At 32.4% G+C, this 19,733-nt stretch overlaps 2 protein-coding genes across 2 annotated transcripts; both read left to right on the top strand.

Moving 5' to 3' along the window:
- Positions 1-3,305: 3,305 nt before the first annotated feature.
- Positions 3,306-14,340, top strand: LOC134833955 (uncharacterized). Its single transcript, XM_063848465.1, has 5 exons — positions 3,306-3,430; positions 3,513-3,806; positions 6,443-6,571; positions 9,753-10,058; positions 10,123-14,340. The coding sequence occupies exons 1-5, from the start codon at positions 3,323-3,325 to the stop codon at positions 14,131-14,133; spliced, it is 4,848 nt and encodes a 1,615-aa protein (XP_063704535.1). The 5' UTR covers positions 3,306-3,322; the 3' UTR covers positions 14,134-14,340.
- A 1,475-nt stretch (positions 14,341-15,815) lies between these two features.
- Positions 15,816-18,683, top strand: LOC134835509 (dynein axonemal intermediate chain 4-like). Its single transcript, XM_063850388.1, has 4 exons — positions 15,816-15,965; positions 16,082-16,553; positions 16,617-17,357; positions 17,899-18,683. Exons 1-4 carry the CDS (start codon positions 15,816-15,818, stop codon positions 18,681-18,683), a joined length of 2,148 nt encoding a protein of 715 aa, XP_063706458.1.
- The last annotated feature ends 1,050 nt before the right edge of the window (positions 18,684-19,733 follow it).

Raw genomic sequence — 19,733 nt, forward strand, 5'->3', positions numbered from 1 at the left:
TAATCCTCTGACCTTTCTACTGCCTTGTTTGTACTTAACACCTTCCTTTTTTAGTACGTCAAGCTTACACGTTTCTTTGTTCACAATTTTTTTCGCATTTCATCCGTATAACAATGCCAACGATGACGTTCGTTGCACACACAAGGAACAAGGCGAGGGTTGCACTGTAACAGCTTCCAACACAACCATAGGCACTCCTACACATTCCTTTTACCTTACCTGCAAAATGTTCTTTCTACAATTTACTCGAGAGCGATCAAGAGATAGCAGTTTTATGTATTTTTCAAGTGTATTTGTACAAAAGTACAAAGAAAAATACACGAAAAAAGAACGTTTATGTCTCTCAGGTAAATTTATTATTTGCACAATTGTTATTCGATACACTCACACAACGTTGCCAGGACCGTGACAGGTAGAGAAATATCACACATGTGTATGTCGTGTCGCTTAAATGGTATAATAAACTAAAATACTTACTCACACATGTTTGTTGGTTTTTGTGTACATTGTCGATTTTGAGTGAAATAAAGTATTTCTGCCATTTAGTCGACGTTAAATACTTGTTACGGATAGTTAAGTGCGCCGCGCGACTTTATTAAAGCGAAAAACGATTAAAAATTGGTGATTTGACAAAAATAACAGAGCATCAGCAGTGCATGAAAAAGGTTGGAATTCGACTTTTCGACTTGACACTCGCGAAAAAAGTGAAAAATAATCAAAAATTAGCAATTCTTGTGTCATAAATTATCACAAAAAATCTCTAAAAAGGTGCGAAATGCCATTAAAAATACAAACAAGTGCTTTTGGCGCAAAATTTGATCGTTATCACACACGTAACATCAAATAACTTCACGTCCGAATCACACTAAAGGTCGTGTTCATCCACGAAAAATAAAAAATTATGCAACTTTAGTAATTAAATCGCGCATTTGCACTCGTTAAAAAAGTGACAGTGATCATTAAGTCGCATCTAAGGCGCGATATGGATCTCAAATTACGGTCAAGCGAAGATAATTGACATGAAAATGAACATTTTTGTGGGTTAATTGTTCAATTTTTTTGAAGACATTTGAGTCATTTGCGTTTCATTACCATAAAAAAAATCAAATTCCCAGGCAATCTCTTGCAATTCTTTAAGCTACTTATTTCATAACAAGACTTGTGTTATTGAACACTCTCGATTAGCAGTGTAGGAGTCAACTTAATTTGCGTCATTGAAAGACGACATTTCTTGTTGGTGCGGGAGGTACAAATGTGTCTCGAGGAACACCGGAAAATGTGACTCATCATCGTGTCGCGCTTCAATGCCCGACATTTCATTATCAAGTGTAAGCAATAACAATGGGTCAATGTATTCTTCCCTCGTCGTCGTGTTAAATGCTTGAGTGAACACGATTCTTTCTTCTTGTAATTAAGTGAATTTAGTTGAACAGGTGATTTTTTTTTGTTTTTGAAAAAAAATTGTTCAGGTGCTCTAATAAAAAAAAATATTGAAGACCTCAAATTGGTCATTAAAAAGTTTAACATGTCAAAACAGAAGGTCAATTATAGCAAAAAAAGGGGATGGAATTAATTTTGAACACGTGTTCTTATTAGAAAATAGCAAAATCAGCTCAAAATGAGCTTTAATGAAGTGTCAATCAACGCTACTGGTCATTAAAACTCCATATGTTCTCATCCTTTTTCAATGCATTCCAAAAAAAAAAAAAAATAAACAGATTGTTTATAAATTTGCAAATTTATTGCAAAATGTTCACGACACGATTGCAAAATAAATTCAATTAAATTTCTGATGAGTATTCAATTGAATACAAAAAACTAAGCGCTACCAGTTTTACTGTTTCGTGCTTAAAAAAGTAACATTTGTGCAACATTTTATTTATTTTATTGAAGATGTCTCTCTTATGCTCATTTTAAAAAAGCATGAATGCGATGAGAGATAAAGTTGAGTAAAAAATTGTGCAATCTTTGGAAGAAAAAAAACGTTTTAATGACCTTCTTGTTGTTGCAATTAATTGATTATTTGCGTAAAATTCAGTTACGTTGATGGAAAAAATATCATAAAAATCAATGACGCATGGTTGTTTTGCGAAAAAATTGATTTGTTTATGCTTTTTATGATGACACGAGCGTTATGGGTTTTTCTACTTTTTCTTTTGAGGTTGACTTTTTATAAAGTTCGTGATATTTGTTGAAGTTTAAAAATTTAAATGCTTGGTTTGGATTAATTATTTTACTTGCTTTGTTACAGATCTTTTGAATCGCCTTCAATTTTCTTTTAGAATTAATTTTGATAAATTTTGCAGATATTCGTTGGAGTTTAAATGCTTGGTTTGAATTAATTGGAAAAATGATTCTCTGAAAGAAAAAATGGTTCTCAATGCTTTGTTACAGATCTTTTGAATCGCCTTCAAGTCTTCGTCATTTTTTTTTGTCCTCTTTATTTATTAAAAACAAGGATGTTTTACATCAAAATTGACCTGTCGTGAATGGCATCAAAACTTTTGAATTAAAAAATTCAATTTGAGCCTTATGAAACCTGAAAAAATTAAAAAAAAAAAGTAAAAATTCATGACTCAAAGAAAAAAAACTTACCTTGACTTTAAAAAAAAATCCATTAAAAAATATTGTCTCGGCGAAAGCATTTCCTGAGGAATGTTGCAGCCTCAACCAATGCAGGATGATTCATTTTTAACTCTTTCGTTCCTGGAATTCTTCGTTTGTCTCTTTTTACTTCATCCTCTTTTACTGCGGCTTACGATTTTGTTGATTCATACCGACCTACAAGTTTGCTTATACTTAATAAAGAAAAAAAAAACGTTTTAAGTCATAATAGGAGAAAAAACCGCTAAAAGGTCGGTAACATTAAAACATTAAACAAACCATTTCTACGAAGTCTTTTGAATTTATGACACAAGGATTTGCTCCAAAAATTAAGACATTTTGTGGCTCTTCAGACTTCCGGATTAAAGGATGATACAAAAGAGCTCTAAATGCTAATAAATTAAGATTTTTCTTTGATAAAGAGGCTGTTAATGAGTTTTATATCACTCCAACTACTTACTATTAAGATAGCGATTTATAACGATTACTTCATTTTTTTTGTGCGTGTCAAGTCGAAGTCAAGCCCTTTTTGTATTTTGCTTCATTATTTCTTCATATTTAAAGCTTTGACATCCAACAAAGAGATTATGTGCCATATATATAGCGTGTGCCTAAAATACAAAGTTAAGCTATAAAAATGATAAAGTTCAGATACGTTCGTAAGAAAGACGACGCTTCACAACAAAAGCCAACCAAAAATGGCTCGAAGTCGAGTGTCATGATGAAAAAGAAGAAAGAAGCGTTGGATGACCAACATTTGTTGTATGAAAGTGTTACGTCAGATGTTAGTAACAAAGAGTTTCAATCTCTATTGAAATCGATTTTTGTAAGTTTTTGATTTGTCTCATTTTTCAGATTTTAACTTAACCTCAAAATTTGAATCAATTCTAATAAAAATCTCTTTTCAGGAACTTTTTTCACAACTTCAAACCAGCTCCGAGCCAGCTTTATGTCCGGAATCGCTGAGACGTGCCCTCGCCTCGGGTCCCCTCGCATCAAGACGGTTCCCACTCGGCTGCCTTGGAGATGCAGCCGAATGTTTCGAGCTTGTCTTGCATCGCATCCATTCGCACCTCTCGTCGGAAGACAGTGATCAGTGTGAGGTGCCGTCTTGCGTAGCACATCAACGCTTTGCCATGCGTGTCGTCGAGCAAAGTGTCTGTGAATGTGGCGCAAATTCAGAACAACTGCCATTTACTCAGGTATGTAGTTTTCTTCTTCTAATTGAATCATCGCGAGTAATTACATCCAACTATCCAACTGTGGGAACCTCATTAAGAGATCAACAGAAATGAAATGAGAGAAATGAAGAAGAATCAATATCAACTCGTTACTTTAACGATAGTCGGGTGATTAGACGGCAATTCTCTCGTAACGTAACATAACAAGCAACTTGTTATGTTGATACTTGCTACTTGTTTGGAAAATTAGCAATAAATGTTGTAACTGTAATGTTTTGACTTAAAAAGAGATAACATACTAGATAGGGAACTTTTTTCATACAGCTTTGATTAAAAAAAAGTAACTTTAAAAATAAATTCAAATTTAAAAAAAATGGCGCGAAAAATTTTCACTGAAGCGCCCCCTACTTGTCAACACTTGAACCTTTGATCTACAGATCTGTTCCTATCTAACAAAACAAAGATTTACGATCTAAATTTGAATATTTAAACTATATCAAGTCGCCATTTTGTTCAAACAAAAACAAGTTTTAATACAGAAATGTCCAAGCTGCACATTAATTGCGACACATTTGCATTTAACTGACTTTCGAACACAAAATTTGTCTGAAAAAATTAGTGCGCGCGGTCATATACCTATAATTTTTGTACCAAACTAATATGTTTAATGCGTTTTTTATTTGCAACTTTAACTACATTACGAGGCATGACAAAAGCCCAAAGTAACAAGTGAATGGAAACCAGTTGTTGTTTAGTTGAATTTTGCAATAATAAAAAGTTTATCTGCACTGATGATGTTAACTATAAGTATGAACATTACTATCGTGATGACATTTGTGCTTCTTTCGATATTTATTAAAACGAAGCTTTTGTGTCTCAGAAAGAAGAAGATGAATCGACGTTATTTTTATTTGTATCGTCTTCATTTCATCTTTTTTTTATTAAATCGTCTGTTATTGTTATTATGTTACTTTTTTTTGGTGTCAAGTATCGAATCGAGTCTCTGTGGTTTAAAAGATATGAACTTTTACATCTCAAGAGCTTAAATTTAACTCTTTTAAATTCTTTAGAGTTAAATTTAAGCCCTTGAGATGATTTTAAAAAAAACTTAAGAGATTAATTTTACTTTTACGGGTTCTTTTTACCCCTGAGGACCTCATCTGAAGCCCTCAGGAGGTCAAAATAACCCGTAAATAGATAAAATTAATCTCTTTAAACCACAACTTGTCACCTTTAATCTTATATCAAGGAGCTTTTAGGGCGTATTTTTGTCCATTTACCTATCAATTCATGGACAATTGCCCTAAATATCGCCCCTTTTTTAATTGAATTTTCTCAAATATCAATCTCTATCTTATTAAAACTTAAAGGTCTGATAATTATATTGAGGAATTTTACTTACTTGGCAACTTTTGTAATTCGAACTCTTTGAAATAAACATTTCTTATCGCATCATACAACTTGGAGCAATTTAATAGCAATAATTATCTGTTCTGGAATTAACTTTTAAACAATTTTCATGTTTTTGTCTATAAACTACTTCACTCGTACAAAAGTGTCTAACAACCAGAGGCACCTTTTAAAAAGATTTAGATTATTATTATTATTAAATGTATGTTTTTAGTCGACTGTGTGAGCCATAAATATTTATTTCAAGGTTTTTGTTGTCAAAGTTTTATAATAAATGAATAGCTTTTAGTCGATCGTTTTAACTCTGAAGTTAAATTGAAACTTATGCTCACGTTACGTGCTCTGATGATGTGGAAAGATGATAATTAGTGTAACAATATGTTGCAGCTACCTTTCTAATTGGATCTGCAAATCTTTCTTCGTTTCTATATATGAACAAAATATCACAAAAAAATCTCTGTGCTATTTTTTGCCGTGAAAAAAAATCAAAACGAAGAAAAAAATAAAATTATGTTGACCCGAATTTCTAACTGTATAATCAAGTTAACTCAATCTCTCAACGAAACACGTGAAGTTAACATATATGCTGCTGCTTCACTGATAACTTTTGAATAAACATTTTTGCTCTCCTCAAAACAGGTTTTAAAGGTAAAAAAATTCTTCGATTCGATCGTTTTGTCAAAATTTTCACTTTTACGAAGCACAAAAAGTCAAGTGTTTTAATAAAATCAATAAAAAAAATTGCTTGAAGGCATCACAATGGGATGAATATCAAAAGCTCCAACAATGCAAATGAGTGTTTGGAATGAAATTGATACAAGTTGGATTTCACTCCATGTTCAACACTCACATTTCTTATTAAAAAATCATGTTTTTTGATGGACAACATGCTACGGGTCGAAAACAAATGTAATTAATTTGCGTGATGACTTTTCATATTTTTTTGTTTTGATTTTTTTGCGCGATTACAAAAAGAAAGTTACTTATTGTTTTTTAAAATTTAAAGTCCTTCAAAAAACTTCAGGAAATCAACTTCAGGGACAAATTTTGAATTTTGGCTTAAAAAGTGTGCCATATGTACATGACCCTGATGTTATTAAGAGATTGATTCATCACAATGAACTTGTATGAAAAAAAAAATAAATAATTGAATTAACTCAATGAACATTTTGAACATTGAGGAGTTTTGATATGATGAGACAAATAACGGAATTTCATTGTAAATTTTTTTTTATATTTTTTTTCAGATGGTTCATTACGTTTCAGCATCAGCACTCACTTCACAGTGCGCCTTGGCAGCTACAAATCACAAAACCATGTCTTTTGGTCAACTCTTGCGATGTGCTGCTAACATGGGCGATATTAGAGATTGTCCGGTAAGTTAAAATTTTTACATTATTTTAAAATATTTTTGCAACTAATCATAAAGTTAAATAAATTCACTACTGCGAAACTGTGTTCAACCGACCATAAAAATATTTGTACATAAATTTATTGCGCAACATATCAGTTGATGAACAACACTCGTCCGATTTGGATCAAGACTTGGGTCAAAAAAATTTTTTTTCTAAGTATCACTTGAATAAATCTGAAAAGAAAGGCGGCTTTTATGGCTTCGGGCTCTTTTTTATGGTATATTTTTGATCAATACCTTAATGGAATTAGATCGGGTTTCAATTATTTTACGACTTTTTTTTGAAAAATGATTTTATAGACACCAAATGTAACACAACCTTTGTTTAAATGTAAATTGCTTGGTTTGGATTAATTGGCGTTGTTGTTATTTTTCATGCAAAGCCATATTTTTTGATCAGCACGACGCGCGAACCGCCATTTTTGAAACATATTGTCTTTGATTAATAATTCACAATGTTTGAATGTCCTTCGATTTCGCAGCTGCATGTCATTTTTCTTACAAGATAGGAAGTCGAGTTCTCATAAAATTTAAACAAAAGATAGAAAAAATGGCAAAGTACATAAAATTTATTTAAAGAGAAAGTGTCGTAAAATGTAAGTCGCGAGCATTAACTTAACTAAGTACATTTGTAGATCAATGCGATAGATATGAACTATTTCTCTGGTTAAAAATTTTTCTTACAAGATTTCTTTTCTTGTAATTTAAAAAAAAAACACTTTAATTTTTTTTTTTCATCTCACCTTCGATCTTTCTCTCGAAGTTCACGATTAATTTTTTGAACAAGGACAATTGCAATTAAAAATTATTTCTCAATTAAATTGATTGAAGGTGTAATTCTCACACCCATTAAATTGTCGTAAAAAACTTTTTAAAAACAACTTAAAAATTTTTTAGGATATTTCATGTTCATAAAATTCACGCAACAGGTCATCATCATCATCATTCATCTAAATGAAAAGTATTCACTTGATGATTTGATGCATGTATCGCTGTCAGTCATGCTAGAGTCCATGCACGAAGAGACTCATCTAACAACATAAAACATGCAAAAATTTAAAGTTGTAATGTAATTTTAATCCAACGAATAATGTGGCATTGAATTGCAATTATTTTATTTCAATTATTAAATGTTAGCCACAAAAGTGTGCTTTGTATGGTGTCGTAATGTAATAAAATCTTTTGGTATGTGGAAAATTTGTTTTGTCTTATTGGCAAAATAATAAACATTCTTGCGGTTTTTCAATTAAAATCGCAAAAGAAAAAAACTTTAAGAGAAGAACTAAAGGTTCGTCATCTATTGTCATTGAAATCTTTCGTATATACCTTCGAAATAATCTGACAAGACAAAAAGTTGACAAACCTTTTTTTTTGTTGTCTTGGAATTCCTGTCATCCGAAAAAATGACATGCATAGTGCATGTATGAAGAAAACCGGTTAATCCATTCTTCATATTATTTTTTTTTTAATTCAATTGCCAGTATAACTAACGAAAAAATTGATCATCAATCATCTTTGTAATCATCCAAAGAAAAAAAAACGAATATTATTAAATGGAATGTGATCCATAAATTCTAAAAAAATCGTTTTATCTATGAAATCGGGCACGCAGCTCGATACCACCAGCATCTTCTCTTCATGACTTAAAGTTTAAAATGAACTAGATTTAATTTTTAAAACTGAGATGAGATTAAGACAATAGATTCTTCGTTACTACTACTAAGAAGAAAAAAGAGTTGTAAAAGTAATGGATATGTAATGTCCAGATTCACAGGAAAAGATAATGATTTCTGACACGAAAATGATGATTGTGATATAATTTTCGGGTAGCAGCATCGGATGTGAATTGTTTTAATCCAGTTTTAATTTAAAAACTCTGATTGCTTTCGTTGTTCATTTTTTATAAACAGATGATGATATGATCGGAATTTTTTTTCGGTTAGTTTTTGTTCCTTTTTGACCCATTTGAGTTATGAAGAAAAAATTGACGACGGTTCGTCTGTTTTTTTTTCAATGTAATTGATCCTTAATTAGTAGAACGGCGGGTTTTTTGTCATTTGACGATACAATGCTTGGTTTGGATTAATTAGAATGACTTTACTTTACGTCTTGTCTCTCATCCGAAGATTTGAGTTAATTTGCTTGGTTTGGATTAATTGAAGATAATTTGTCAGTAATTGTTTCAGTTTTGATTTGAATAGTAGGAAGTTGTCAATGCGTCTTATTTCTAAAGGAAGACTGTTGAAGAAGTTTATCCCTTCATGAAAAACACTGTTTCGTGAGTAATTTTTTCGAGACATTTTATACTTACCTCTCCTTGATATTTCATCCATCTGGAAACCTGTAAAAGATAAAAAACGTGTGAAAAATCTTTGCATAAAAATAATAATTAAAAACGCGCCTTTACCAATCCTTCCAACAGTCATCAGCCACAAAGAAAGCAACACCTATGATTATAGCATAATTTATTCCGCATTCATACCATCATCATTTTGGTGAACAAAACAACATCAAACCATGAGAATATTTCTTTTTTTTAATGTGTTTCTTTACAATTATACAAAAGACACACATAAAAGACCTTTTTTCGATTCAAAACATCTATTTAAGCATACAAACAACATCCATGTTTTTTCATCGTGTATTGTCGCTTTAATAATAAAATTGATCATTATTAATTCAAAAGTGGTATCCATAAATCGTTTGCAGGTTTGTTTAAACGAACGACGACACTTTCTTATGTTTTTTTATTCAAATACTCATTTTTTGAGATTTATGAAAAAAAAAACAAAATTTGAATTTGATTTATATTATACTCACTTGAAACGAACTTGCATCACATTTTTTGAAGAAGGTGAATATTTGTATGGTCAATTAGAGCAACAAAGTTTTCCGTAAAAGGCCAATTTGTATCAAATTTCAATGTCAAAAATCCTCTTCAAATCTAAATTGGTTAAAAAACTTAATAAGCACTTTATGAAATTAAAAGCTTCATGAAATGATGTCACTTTAAGTCAAGTGCGATTGCTTCAAGAATCAGCAACTTGTGGTTTGCCTTGAATTTTATGCATTTATTCTATCTTAACATCACGTATTCAGTTGCAACTACTGCATACCAATAATTTTTCTTCTTTTTGTTTCAGAATTCCTGCGGCGCTAAAATCGGAATTTGCCGTGCTTTGCTGAATCGTCCAGATGTCGTTTCCATTGGAATAGTTTGGGATAGCGAACGTCCTTCGGCGACACAAGTTCATTCAGTATTGAAATCTGTAGGGACTTCATTGCGTTTGAACGATGTTTTCCATCAAGTATCTGATCAGCGATGGGCTTCCAATAACACACATGAACTCGTGGGCGTCGTTTCGTATTACGGGAAACATTATACCACGTTTTTCTTCCATACCAAGTTGCGTGTTTGGGTTTATTTTGATGATGCTAACGTAAAAGAGGTAAGTTTTCAAAAAGGTTTAAGGTTTTTTTTTCGATGGGTTTCTAATGAATTTTTTTTCGTAGGTTGGCCCCGATTGGGAAGGTGTCGTTGACAAATGCAGTCGCGGAAGATATCAACCACTCTTGTTGCTTTATGCGCTGCCTCAACCGCCGAGCCCTGTGATACAATCCCAATACGCATCGCCGGAAATTACACAAGTACCGCGACGCGCAATAACCCCAAGCCCGGAGAAGCCTCCCATGGGATCTACGAGACGTGCCATTACACCAACTCCAGCTCGAGCCCTTTGCGATTATCAAAACTTGAGCGTCATCCAGAAGAACATCTTTAACGGTAACAGTAACAATAGTGATAGTGGTAGTGTAGTAAGTAATAGCGTAAGTTCCGAACACGATAGTTACATAAGTCGTAAAACCGTCGAAAATGTCCTTTGTGCACAGCAATATCAAAACTTGAATATAATTCAAGACAAAATCTTCCGCAATAACAATAATAACAGTCCCGTTGTGGGCGACGACAAAAATGGATACATTTCGAAGAAACAACTCGAAAATATCCTCATTAACAATCACAAAAAGGCAAATATGCTCCATCGAAGTCTTTCCGCAGACAGTGCTTCGCAAAGCGGAAGCGGATCTCCCCCAAGTGGCACAGGATCTCCGCCAAATGGCGATGGATTGTGCGTTCCTGATCACTTGAACCAACCGCGACGTCGTGATTCGGGTAATTGGAGCGGAGATCGCAATAGTGCAAGTTCTTCGTCATCTACGACACTCGATAATCCCTATTTGTATCTCATGGGCAAACGAAATGGCAGTGTTCCTCCATCTCCAACGCGTAATGGGCAATATTGTGATGCCGGATATGATTCGTATTCCTTATCCTCAACTGATTCTTACCCGCCGAAACAACTTTTGAACCATAATTTAGCGAAAATACCCGAAAGTGTATGCTTATCTGTTGATTGTGAAAAACTTTGCATGGAAGCAGATCAATTAATTGAAAAGAGTAAAGTTTTAGAGGAAGCACATGATTTTGAAACAGCTCTTGTGTTATGTAATGCCGCTGCTAGTAAAGCTCGTTCAGCAATGGATGCTCCTTATAGTAATCCTCATACTATGACTTTCGCTCGAATGAAGCACAATAGCTGTGTGATGCGTGCCCGCAGTCTTTATCGTCGCATTGCCATCGAAAAAGGCGGAGAAATGGCAAAAGAAGTGTTGAACAATGTAAACGGTGTGAGACATGCCCGTCAAAATAGCAAAGACAAGACGTCACATTCACGTCAAAATAGTCGCGAACTAATTGCGGAGAAAAGTCCCCCGAAGAGCATTGAAATTTACGCGACTTTGCCGAAAAAGAAGGCAACAACATTGAAACTTGTCGAAGCTGATATAATTGAGACAGAAACAACTAAAATTGAGATTCAACCTCAAGAACCAGAAATTGAAACGAAACCTGTTCAAAGGGAAAGTCGCAGCTTGTTTGGAAGAAGTCGTGATTCGAAAGAAAAACGAAGCAAGAGTGAAGATCGTAACAAAGTCGCGAAAGATTTTGAACAAATTTTAGCTAATGCGAAAGATACGTTGAAGAAACACAAAGAAGATAAAGATGAAAAGAAGGAAAAGGATAAGAGTAACAAGAAACAACACAAAATCCGTCGCAAGTTATTAATGGGCGGTTTGATTCGTCGCAAAAATCGTTCGATGCCTGATTTGACAGAAGCTGCTGATGATGCTGCGAAAACTTCTGTTCCTCCAACTCTTCCAGTGACTTCTGTTGATGATAGTTCCCTTGGCATGAGTTTAAATAAAGATTTGAACAACGGTTATTTGTCTGAGGGACACTTTGAGTATTCATCTTCATCCTCGACTAACCCTAATCTCGAAAGAAGTAAACTTATGCGAAAGAGTTTCCATGGAAGTGGTCGAACATTAACAGCTGCAAACGTAAAAGTTCCTCCCCCGCCCCCATTGAGAGTTAATAGCTCCCTTACCAATGGTCATAACGAATTTCCGTATCAAGATCCAATTCAACCATATCACGCTCCAAACGTTTCAAATATCTCGACAATTAGTTCAAACACGAGCATGTCTGAAGATTCATGCCAAACGATAATAACTTGTGCTGTCGTTCATCAAGAACAAAGTCCGCAACAGAAACCTGCGGAAAATGGAAGTACAGATGAAGTTGATGCTACTGTACGATATGGTTCGCATCTTGAATTACCTCCGTATCCAAGTCCTCCGACAAGTACAGTTCATTCGCGACAAGCAAGTGAAGATTTCCCTCCGCCGCCTCCAACATTAGATCTTGAACCTTTGAACGAACAACTTAACGAAATCCAAAGAATACAAACTAATGGACAACAATCCGAATCACAACCTGTGAAAGGAACCACGAGTATTTTAGCACAACTTCAACAACGTCAGCAAATGTTGACGAAACTGAAACAAGTACAAAATGAACAAAGTGAGGTTAAATATAACGACACATGGTTGAAAGAACTACAAAACAAACAATTTGCATTGAAATCCAAAGCTGGAGCTAAACCAGATTCCCCTGTTACAATGCGAAATGTTCGTGATTTAACATCCCGCTTTGAAAGTACAAAACAAGATCGCGAATCTCCGAAACCAACTTCTGTCGTGAGAACTGGCATGAGTGGTTTAATTGACAATCCTCCAGGTTCAAATGGATGCGATGAAGTTGATTTTGCCAAATCCTTACCAAAACCGCGATTTGAAGTGACTCCACGTCAAATCCAAGAGGAAATCCGTGAAGTTGAGATGTTGAATCAAACGATCCAACAAACCTTGAACGGAGGAGCGACAAATGAGAAACGTCAAAAGAAAAAGAGTGTTTCGTTCTGTGATCAAGTGATTTTAGTAGCAACTGCTGACGAGGATCAAGAAGATGATTTCATACCAAATCCAATATTGGAGCGTGTTTTGAAGAGTCAAAATAAAGCTCATGATGAGATTTTGCCAGCTCCATTGCCACAAACTCAAAGTACAACTCCTGAAGAGAAACCTCAAGTACCGGATGATATCATGTCGTTATATTCTGTCGTGAATAAGCCTCCAAAGGATCAACGACAGAATCAATCTCAAGTTCAAGTTCAACAACCTTCACAGCCTTCAATGATACCTTCTCAAAGTACAAATCTTGCCGTGAATCGTCAACCAATGTACCAAAGTCCTGACATGGTTTCCCCACGTATTCCAAACAACCTTGTGACTTATAACTCTTACTATTCCGATAACTCTTTAGAGCGTCGCAATAACATACCTGTCATGAATGATCTCCCTCCAGCTCAAATTGTGCCTGCCACGCCTTATATGCATGTTCCTATCAATGCTGCTATTGCAGCGAATGCTTCTCAATCCAATAGTCTTATTCGTAACACTGCCAGCGGATATCCTCCGGCTCCATCTCCCGCCCAATCGAATCCTAATCCTACCTTGAATCAATATAACCCTCAACGATACATGGCAACTCCACAAAATCCTCAGAACATGCCTTCCATGGTTTATCAAAAAGTTCCCCAGCAACTCAAAAATATCCCTCAAGGTCCTCCATACATGTCTCCCCCATATATGGCTCCGCCTCAGCAGCAACCTATGATGCATCAAATGCTTCCGCCAAATAGTCCTCAATACCAATACCCGCCTTATCAACGAATCCCTCCGCAACAAGCTCCAATGCCTGTTCAACAACCCACAAAACCTGCCACGAAAAAGGTAACTTTCGAAGCAGGTACAAAGGGATCTGATTCAGATGTTGATTGCGTTGATGGTCCCATGCCTCAACCAATCACAAATCCCTCAAATGCTTCGATTCCTTTAACACAACAACAACAAGCAATCGCAAATAGAGTTTTTAACAATAATCAACCCCTGAAACAGCAAATGCCCATGAACGTAAATAACAATCCAAACATGCTCGGGATTAATAAAGCTCCCACGAGTTTGTGTAATCTTTGCCGCAAAAAGCAAATTAATGCGCCGGCAATTTATTGTGTCGACTGCGACTTTTACATGTCGCGTTTCCAATCGCAACAAACGCGATAAGTGCAAATTTTTAATGCATTTTTTGTAAATATTTTTTAATTTTAATTATTTTTAAGAAAAAGTGCCTTCTAATAATTGAAGAAACTGCCGATCCATATACAACATTCCAATTTTTTTTAGTTTTAAGACGTGTTAGAATTTAAGACAAAACGTGTACAAAAGACATTTTAAATGAAATACTTAAAAAAAAAATATTTATTAACATGAGCACCGAATGCCTTATTTTGTGATTGTGATAAACAAAGGAAAATTTATATATTTTTTTATAACTTATATTAATAATAATTAAATTAAATTTAATTAATTGACGCTCGAGAAACGAAAATACTTAATAAAATTTAATTTTAAGATTTAATTAAAATTTAAGAGATTGAAATAAAAAAATATATTTTTAGTTTTTTAAGGTAAATTAATGTTAAAATTTAATTAAAATAATAATTAATTAGTTTTAAGGTTTAATTAATTAAATTTTATTTTTTACAGCAAATTTTAATTTTTATAACGATTTTTATCCATTGAATATTGATTGAGATTTTTCAACAGTGTTTGATGGAAGTGAAAATATATTTACAAAAATAAAAAAAAAAAAAGTGAAAAAAAATGAACAATAAATAAATAAATGAACTTATGAACTCATAAAAAATGTTTTTTTTAATTTAAAATTTTTTTTTTAAATTTAAGGCTTTTGTATGAATTTTTGTAAGTATTTTTGTGGATGATATTTTAGGTAAGTTTCTTAAAATTTTTACATTTTAAAAATATATTTTGATTTTTTTTCTATTTTCTGAAAAAATCATAAAAAAGTATTATTAAAATAGTGAAGAAAGCTCAAGTTATGATTATTTTCTCAAATTTAAAAAATATAACTTCTATTAATTTATTTAATTAAAAAATCAAAAAAAAAATTAATCAAAAAATTTTTTTTTAAAAAGGCTCAAGTTATGATTTTTTCAAACTTAAAAAAATTAAATTGCAATTAAAGTTAATTAAAAAAAAATTAATTAATATAAAAAATTAAATTGAATTAAAAAAAAAATTAATTAAAAAAAAAATAATTTTTTTTCCTTAAAAAAAGGCTAAAATTAAGATTTTTTTCAAAAAATTCTTGAAATTTAATTAAATTAAATTTAAAAAATTAAATTGAACTAAATTAAATTGAATTGACTAAATTAAAAATTAAAATTAATCAAAAATTATTTTTTTTTTCTATCTCATTAAGCTTTTTTATGACTTTTAATTAATTAATTAAAAATAAAAAAATAATTTTAGTTAATTAATTCAAAATTATTAATTAATAAAGTAAGATAACGAAGTAAAAAAATTCAGGAATCAAAACAAAAATAATTTTTCATCAAAAATATTATTAAAATAACTTATTTAGAAACCCTTCAATCTTATTATCGAGCAAATATTAAGTAAAAACTTTAAAAAAATTGATAATTATTATTTTTATATTTTCAACTTTAACAACAAAAAATTCATAAAAACGTGCTGTCGATTGCATACTTTTAGGCTTATCAAAACTGCTTACATACCAAAATTGCTTTCACATCTACAGTAAAAAATCTTTCAAATCGTTGCCTACTATGAAGCCTTAAAATTTTCATAACTGACAGTTTTTAAATAATTTTTAACAAAACTTAAACCTCATATCTTGATTTTTTTTGAATTTCGCATCAAAAATGTCTGAAAATCGTCGCAACGTAAAAATACAACCAGCTCACGTGCGTTTCCATGGAGTCCCTGAGAGCAGTTGGAATCTGGATAAAATGCCTTTAGCACTTTTAGAACCTTCCTTATACTCCCGAGTGAAGGAATATCAAGAAAAATTGGTAAAAAACGATTTTTTATTTAAAATTTCCCACTTGTTGCTTTTTTTATTTCGTTACCATGACCTTTTATTTAATCAATAATGACGCCGGGTTTTCATTATTTTTTTGTTATTTAGAACAATCAAGACGGTGTTCCTAATTCATTAGTTACTTCTGGCAAATATTACTTCAACGACGATCGTTTTCGACCAACTAATTCACTTTTTGAGTCTGTAATTCACGAGCTTCAAGACTTACCTGGAATAGTAAATCCTGATCCGTTAAAAGTTCACGAAGAAAACCAAACTTTAACGATGGAAGAATTAACGACTGCTGTCATTAACGCCGTTGAAGCAGAAGAAGAGCCTGAAACGACAATTCCTGGCTTGCATTTGCTCAAAACGAATAAGGAAATAATCGCTGAACCGGACAAAGATGCTGTTTATATCAAAGTTTTGATAACTGAAACGGAGGATATTGTCCTTTACGAAAGTCCGAGTTTGACAATTTTGAAGGAAGATGCGGATTTGCTCGAAAAACAGGAAGAAGAAGAACGGCAACGAAAGTTGGAAGAAGCGAAGAAGGAAAAAAGTCAGGAATCGGCAGTTGGTTCAATGGATGAAGACATAAAAATTCCTTTTGTTGAACCCATCAAACGTGTAACTCATGCAGAAGCCCAAACTTCAACGATTTTATACAAAACTAAAGCTGCGAACACAGATCGCATCAAAAAAGTCGATCAAAGCTCATTTGTGTCAAATTACGACATGTGGGACACTTATGCGGATCTCGAGGCATCCACGAAAGAAGTCAGCTTGGATGACGAAGAAACTACCGTTGAAATTACGACATTCACGAAAGATGGCGCTGAGAATCCCGATCACTTTTTAGATGGAAATAAAAATTTCAAAAAGTCCGCCATGATCATCGAACGACTTTTGGCGGGAAATATCTTTGGAGATCGTCAACGACGCTTTCGAAACTTCAAATTACCTGATCCCTACGTGAAAGACGTGAAATATTTGTATCGTTTAGACACATTATGGGTCTATAAAGTCCCCGAATTGATGGGAAAAGCTGTCGCCAGTGCAAGTTGGTGTACGAGAAATGGCGACATTTTGGCTGTCGCGTATGGCGTTTATGGATTTACGCCGCATGAACAACGAAAGTTAGGTTATGTGTGTATCTGGAGTATAAAAAATCCCGTAAATCCGGAGAGGAAATATGTTTATACGGCTCCCGTGACAGCAGTGAGGTTTTCGAAGAAGAGTCCGCAGTTGTTGGCAGTTGGATTGTACGATGGGAGAGTTGAGATTCGAGATATTACGCAAGAAGAAGGTCCGCCAATTGCGAAAAGTGATCGAAAGACGTCGCCTGGGTTTGAGCCTGTTATGCAAATTGAATGGGTTGATAGTAAGTTTTTGTATTTTTTATCTGAAATTTGATTTTAATCACATTTTGAAGAAAATTTATTAACTGGGCAAGAAGAAAAAAATTTAAAATATGCATCGGGGCAAAAAAAAAATTTGCAATGGGAAAAATTAAAATGTAAACTGGGGTTCTTTTCGAAATTAAGTTTTTGGAAATTTTTAACCGATTGAACATTATCAATTCTTGTCCCAATGCATATTTTACAAAAAAAAAAAATTTGTCCCAATGTACATTTTCAATTTTTTTAACCCATTGAACATTTTCAATTCTTGTCCCAATGCATATTTTACAAAAAAATATTTGTCCCAATGTACATTTTCAATTTTTTTAACCCATTGAACATTTTCAATTCTTGTCCCAATGCACATTCTTTTAAAAAAATGTTGTCCCAATGTACATTTTCAAATTTTTGACCCAATGAACATTTGAAATTTATTTTAGAAAAAAAATTTAAATCTGAAAATCGCAAAAAAATACCTTTTTAGAACATTTTTTTTGATGAAATCTTCCAATTTTTTTTTAGCTGCCGACGAAAAAGAAGTAATGCTCGCTGCTTTTCTCGACGGAACAATCATGAAATACACAATGATCACGGGCACACATCTCTTGGGTCAAAAACAGATGACTCTCGATCGCGTTGAAGGCGTCGTCGAAGGTTTAGCAATCGCCAAGAAGAAAACTTTTCTCGAAGCAGATCGTCATCCACAAGCTTTGTGCTTAAAAATGCATCCGCAACGCAAAGAAGTCTATTTCGTGGGCACTGACGAAGGTTGTTTGCATCGCTGTTCCATCTACTTTTCGCATCAACATACGGGCGTCATGCAAGCGCATCAAGGCGGCATTTACGCCATCGAATATTCGCCATGGAGTCCCAAAATTTTCCTCACATGCGGCGCTGATTGGAAACTCCGAATTTGGACCGAAGAGATTTTTGAACCGATTTTGGAGCTGAGTCACGATCAAGAGCCCTTTCAATGCGCCATGTGGAGTCCCATCCATTCGACAATTCTCGCAACGTGCACTCGTAATTCCGTGCAATTGTGGGATTTGCGACGCAAGAACATGAAACCGGCTTCGGAACACAACTTTGATTCGACAAGCACGTTGACGATAATTAAATTTAGTAATTGCGGAAGGTCAATTGTCGTTGGAGATGCAGATGGGAAGGTGCATGTGTGTGCCTTGGAAGATATGCCATTTACGCCACATTTTCAGTATGATGAGTTGGAAGCAGCGTTGAGCAGAATTTTAGAAGCAAATGAAAATTTGCACAAGCAATTTAAGGAGTTGGGTTACTTGGGGTATTAAAATAGTTCTTTAGTCGTGAAACTGTTTGAATGAACTAATTTTTATTTTTGTGTGAATTTTAAATGCATTTTGTAGATTTTTCAAGAAAAACTTTCTTTTTGATCGTTTTGTCGGCTGTCTGTCGTTCATAAATTTCATAAAAAGCTCATTTGATTCATAAAAAGCGTAAAAAATTGATAAAAATTACAAATTTCAAACCACGTGACCATAATTAAGTAAATTTTGAGTTTTTTTCCAAATGAACATTCTAACTTTTTTTCTTGATAAGAATTTTCTTTATGTTTTTGATCCCAGTCAAAATTTTAAAAGAATTCATATTTTGAAATTTCGATAAAGTGACTTTTTGAAAATTTTAACCACGTGACCAATGTGTTTTTCAAAAAATAAATTTTATAATAAACCACAAATAATTTGAAAAAAAAATTTTTTAATTTTAAATTTTATTAAAAAATATTTCTTAAATTGAGGATTTTAAACCAATTACTTTTATTAATTAATTAATTTATTATTTATTTAATTATTTTATTTAACTATAAAATATTAAATAAAAAAAACTGCTAAAAATTTAAATTTTAAAAAAATTATTTATTATTTAATTAATTTATTATTTTTATTTAATTTAAAAAAAATATTAGCCAAAAAATTAAAAAATAATTTATTTTTTTTATTAAATCTCAAAATAATTTAGAATAAATGTTCGAAAATTCTTTTTATTAATTTTTAAAATTAAAAAAAAAATAATTTTAATTAAATAATTTAATTTATAATTAATTTTATTTAATTTTAATTAATTTAATTTAATTAATTTAATAAATTTAAATTAAAAATTAAATTAATTTAATAAAAATAATTTATTTAAAATCCTAATTTAAAAAATTTTTTAAATAAAATTTTAAAATTAAAATAAAAATTAATTTTTTTAAAATTCTGTTAATTATAAAATTAATTTTTTGAAATTCTGAAATTTAAAATAATCAAAATTCTTAAAATAATTAAAAAAAAAATAAATTTTCAAAAACCATTAAAAAAATTAGATAACACATAAAAAAC

Source organism: Culicoides brevitarsis, chromosome 3 (genome assembly GCF_036172545.1).
Source record: "Culicoides brevitarsis isolate CSIRO-B50_1 chromosome 3, AGI_CSIRO_Cbre_v1, whole genome shotgun sequence".
NCBI lineage: Eukaryota > Metazoa > Arthropoda > Insecta > Diptera > Ceratopogonidae > Culicoides > Culicoides brevitarsis.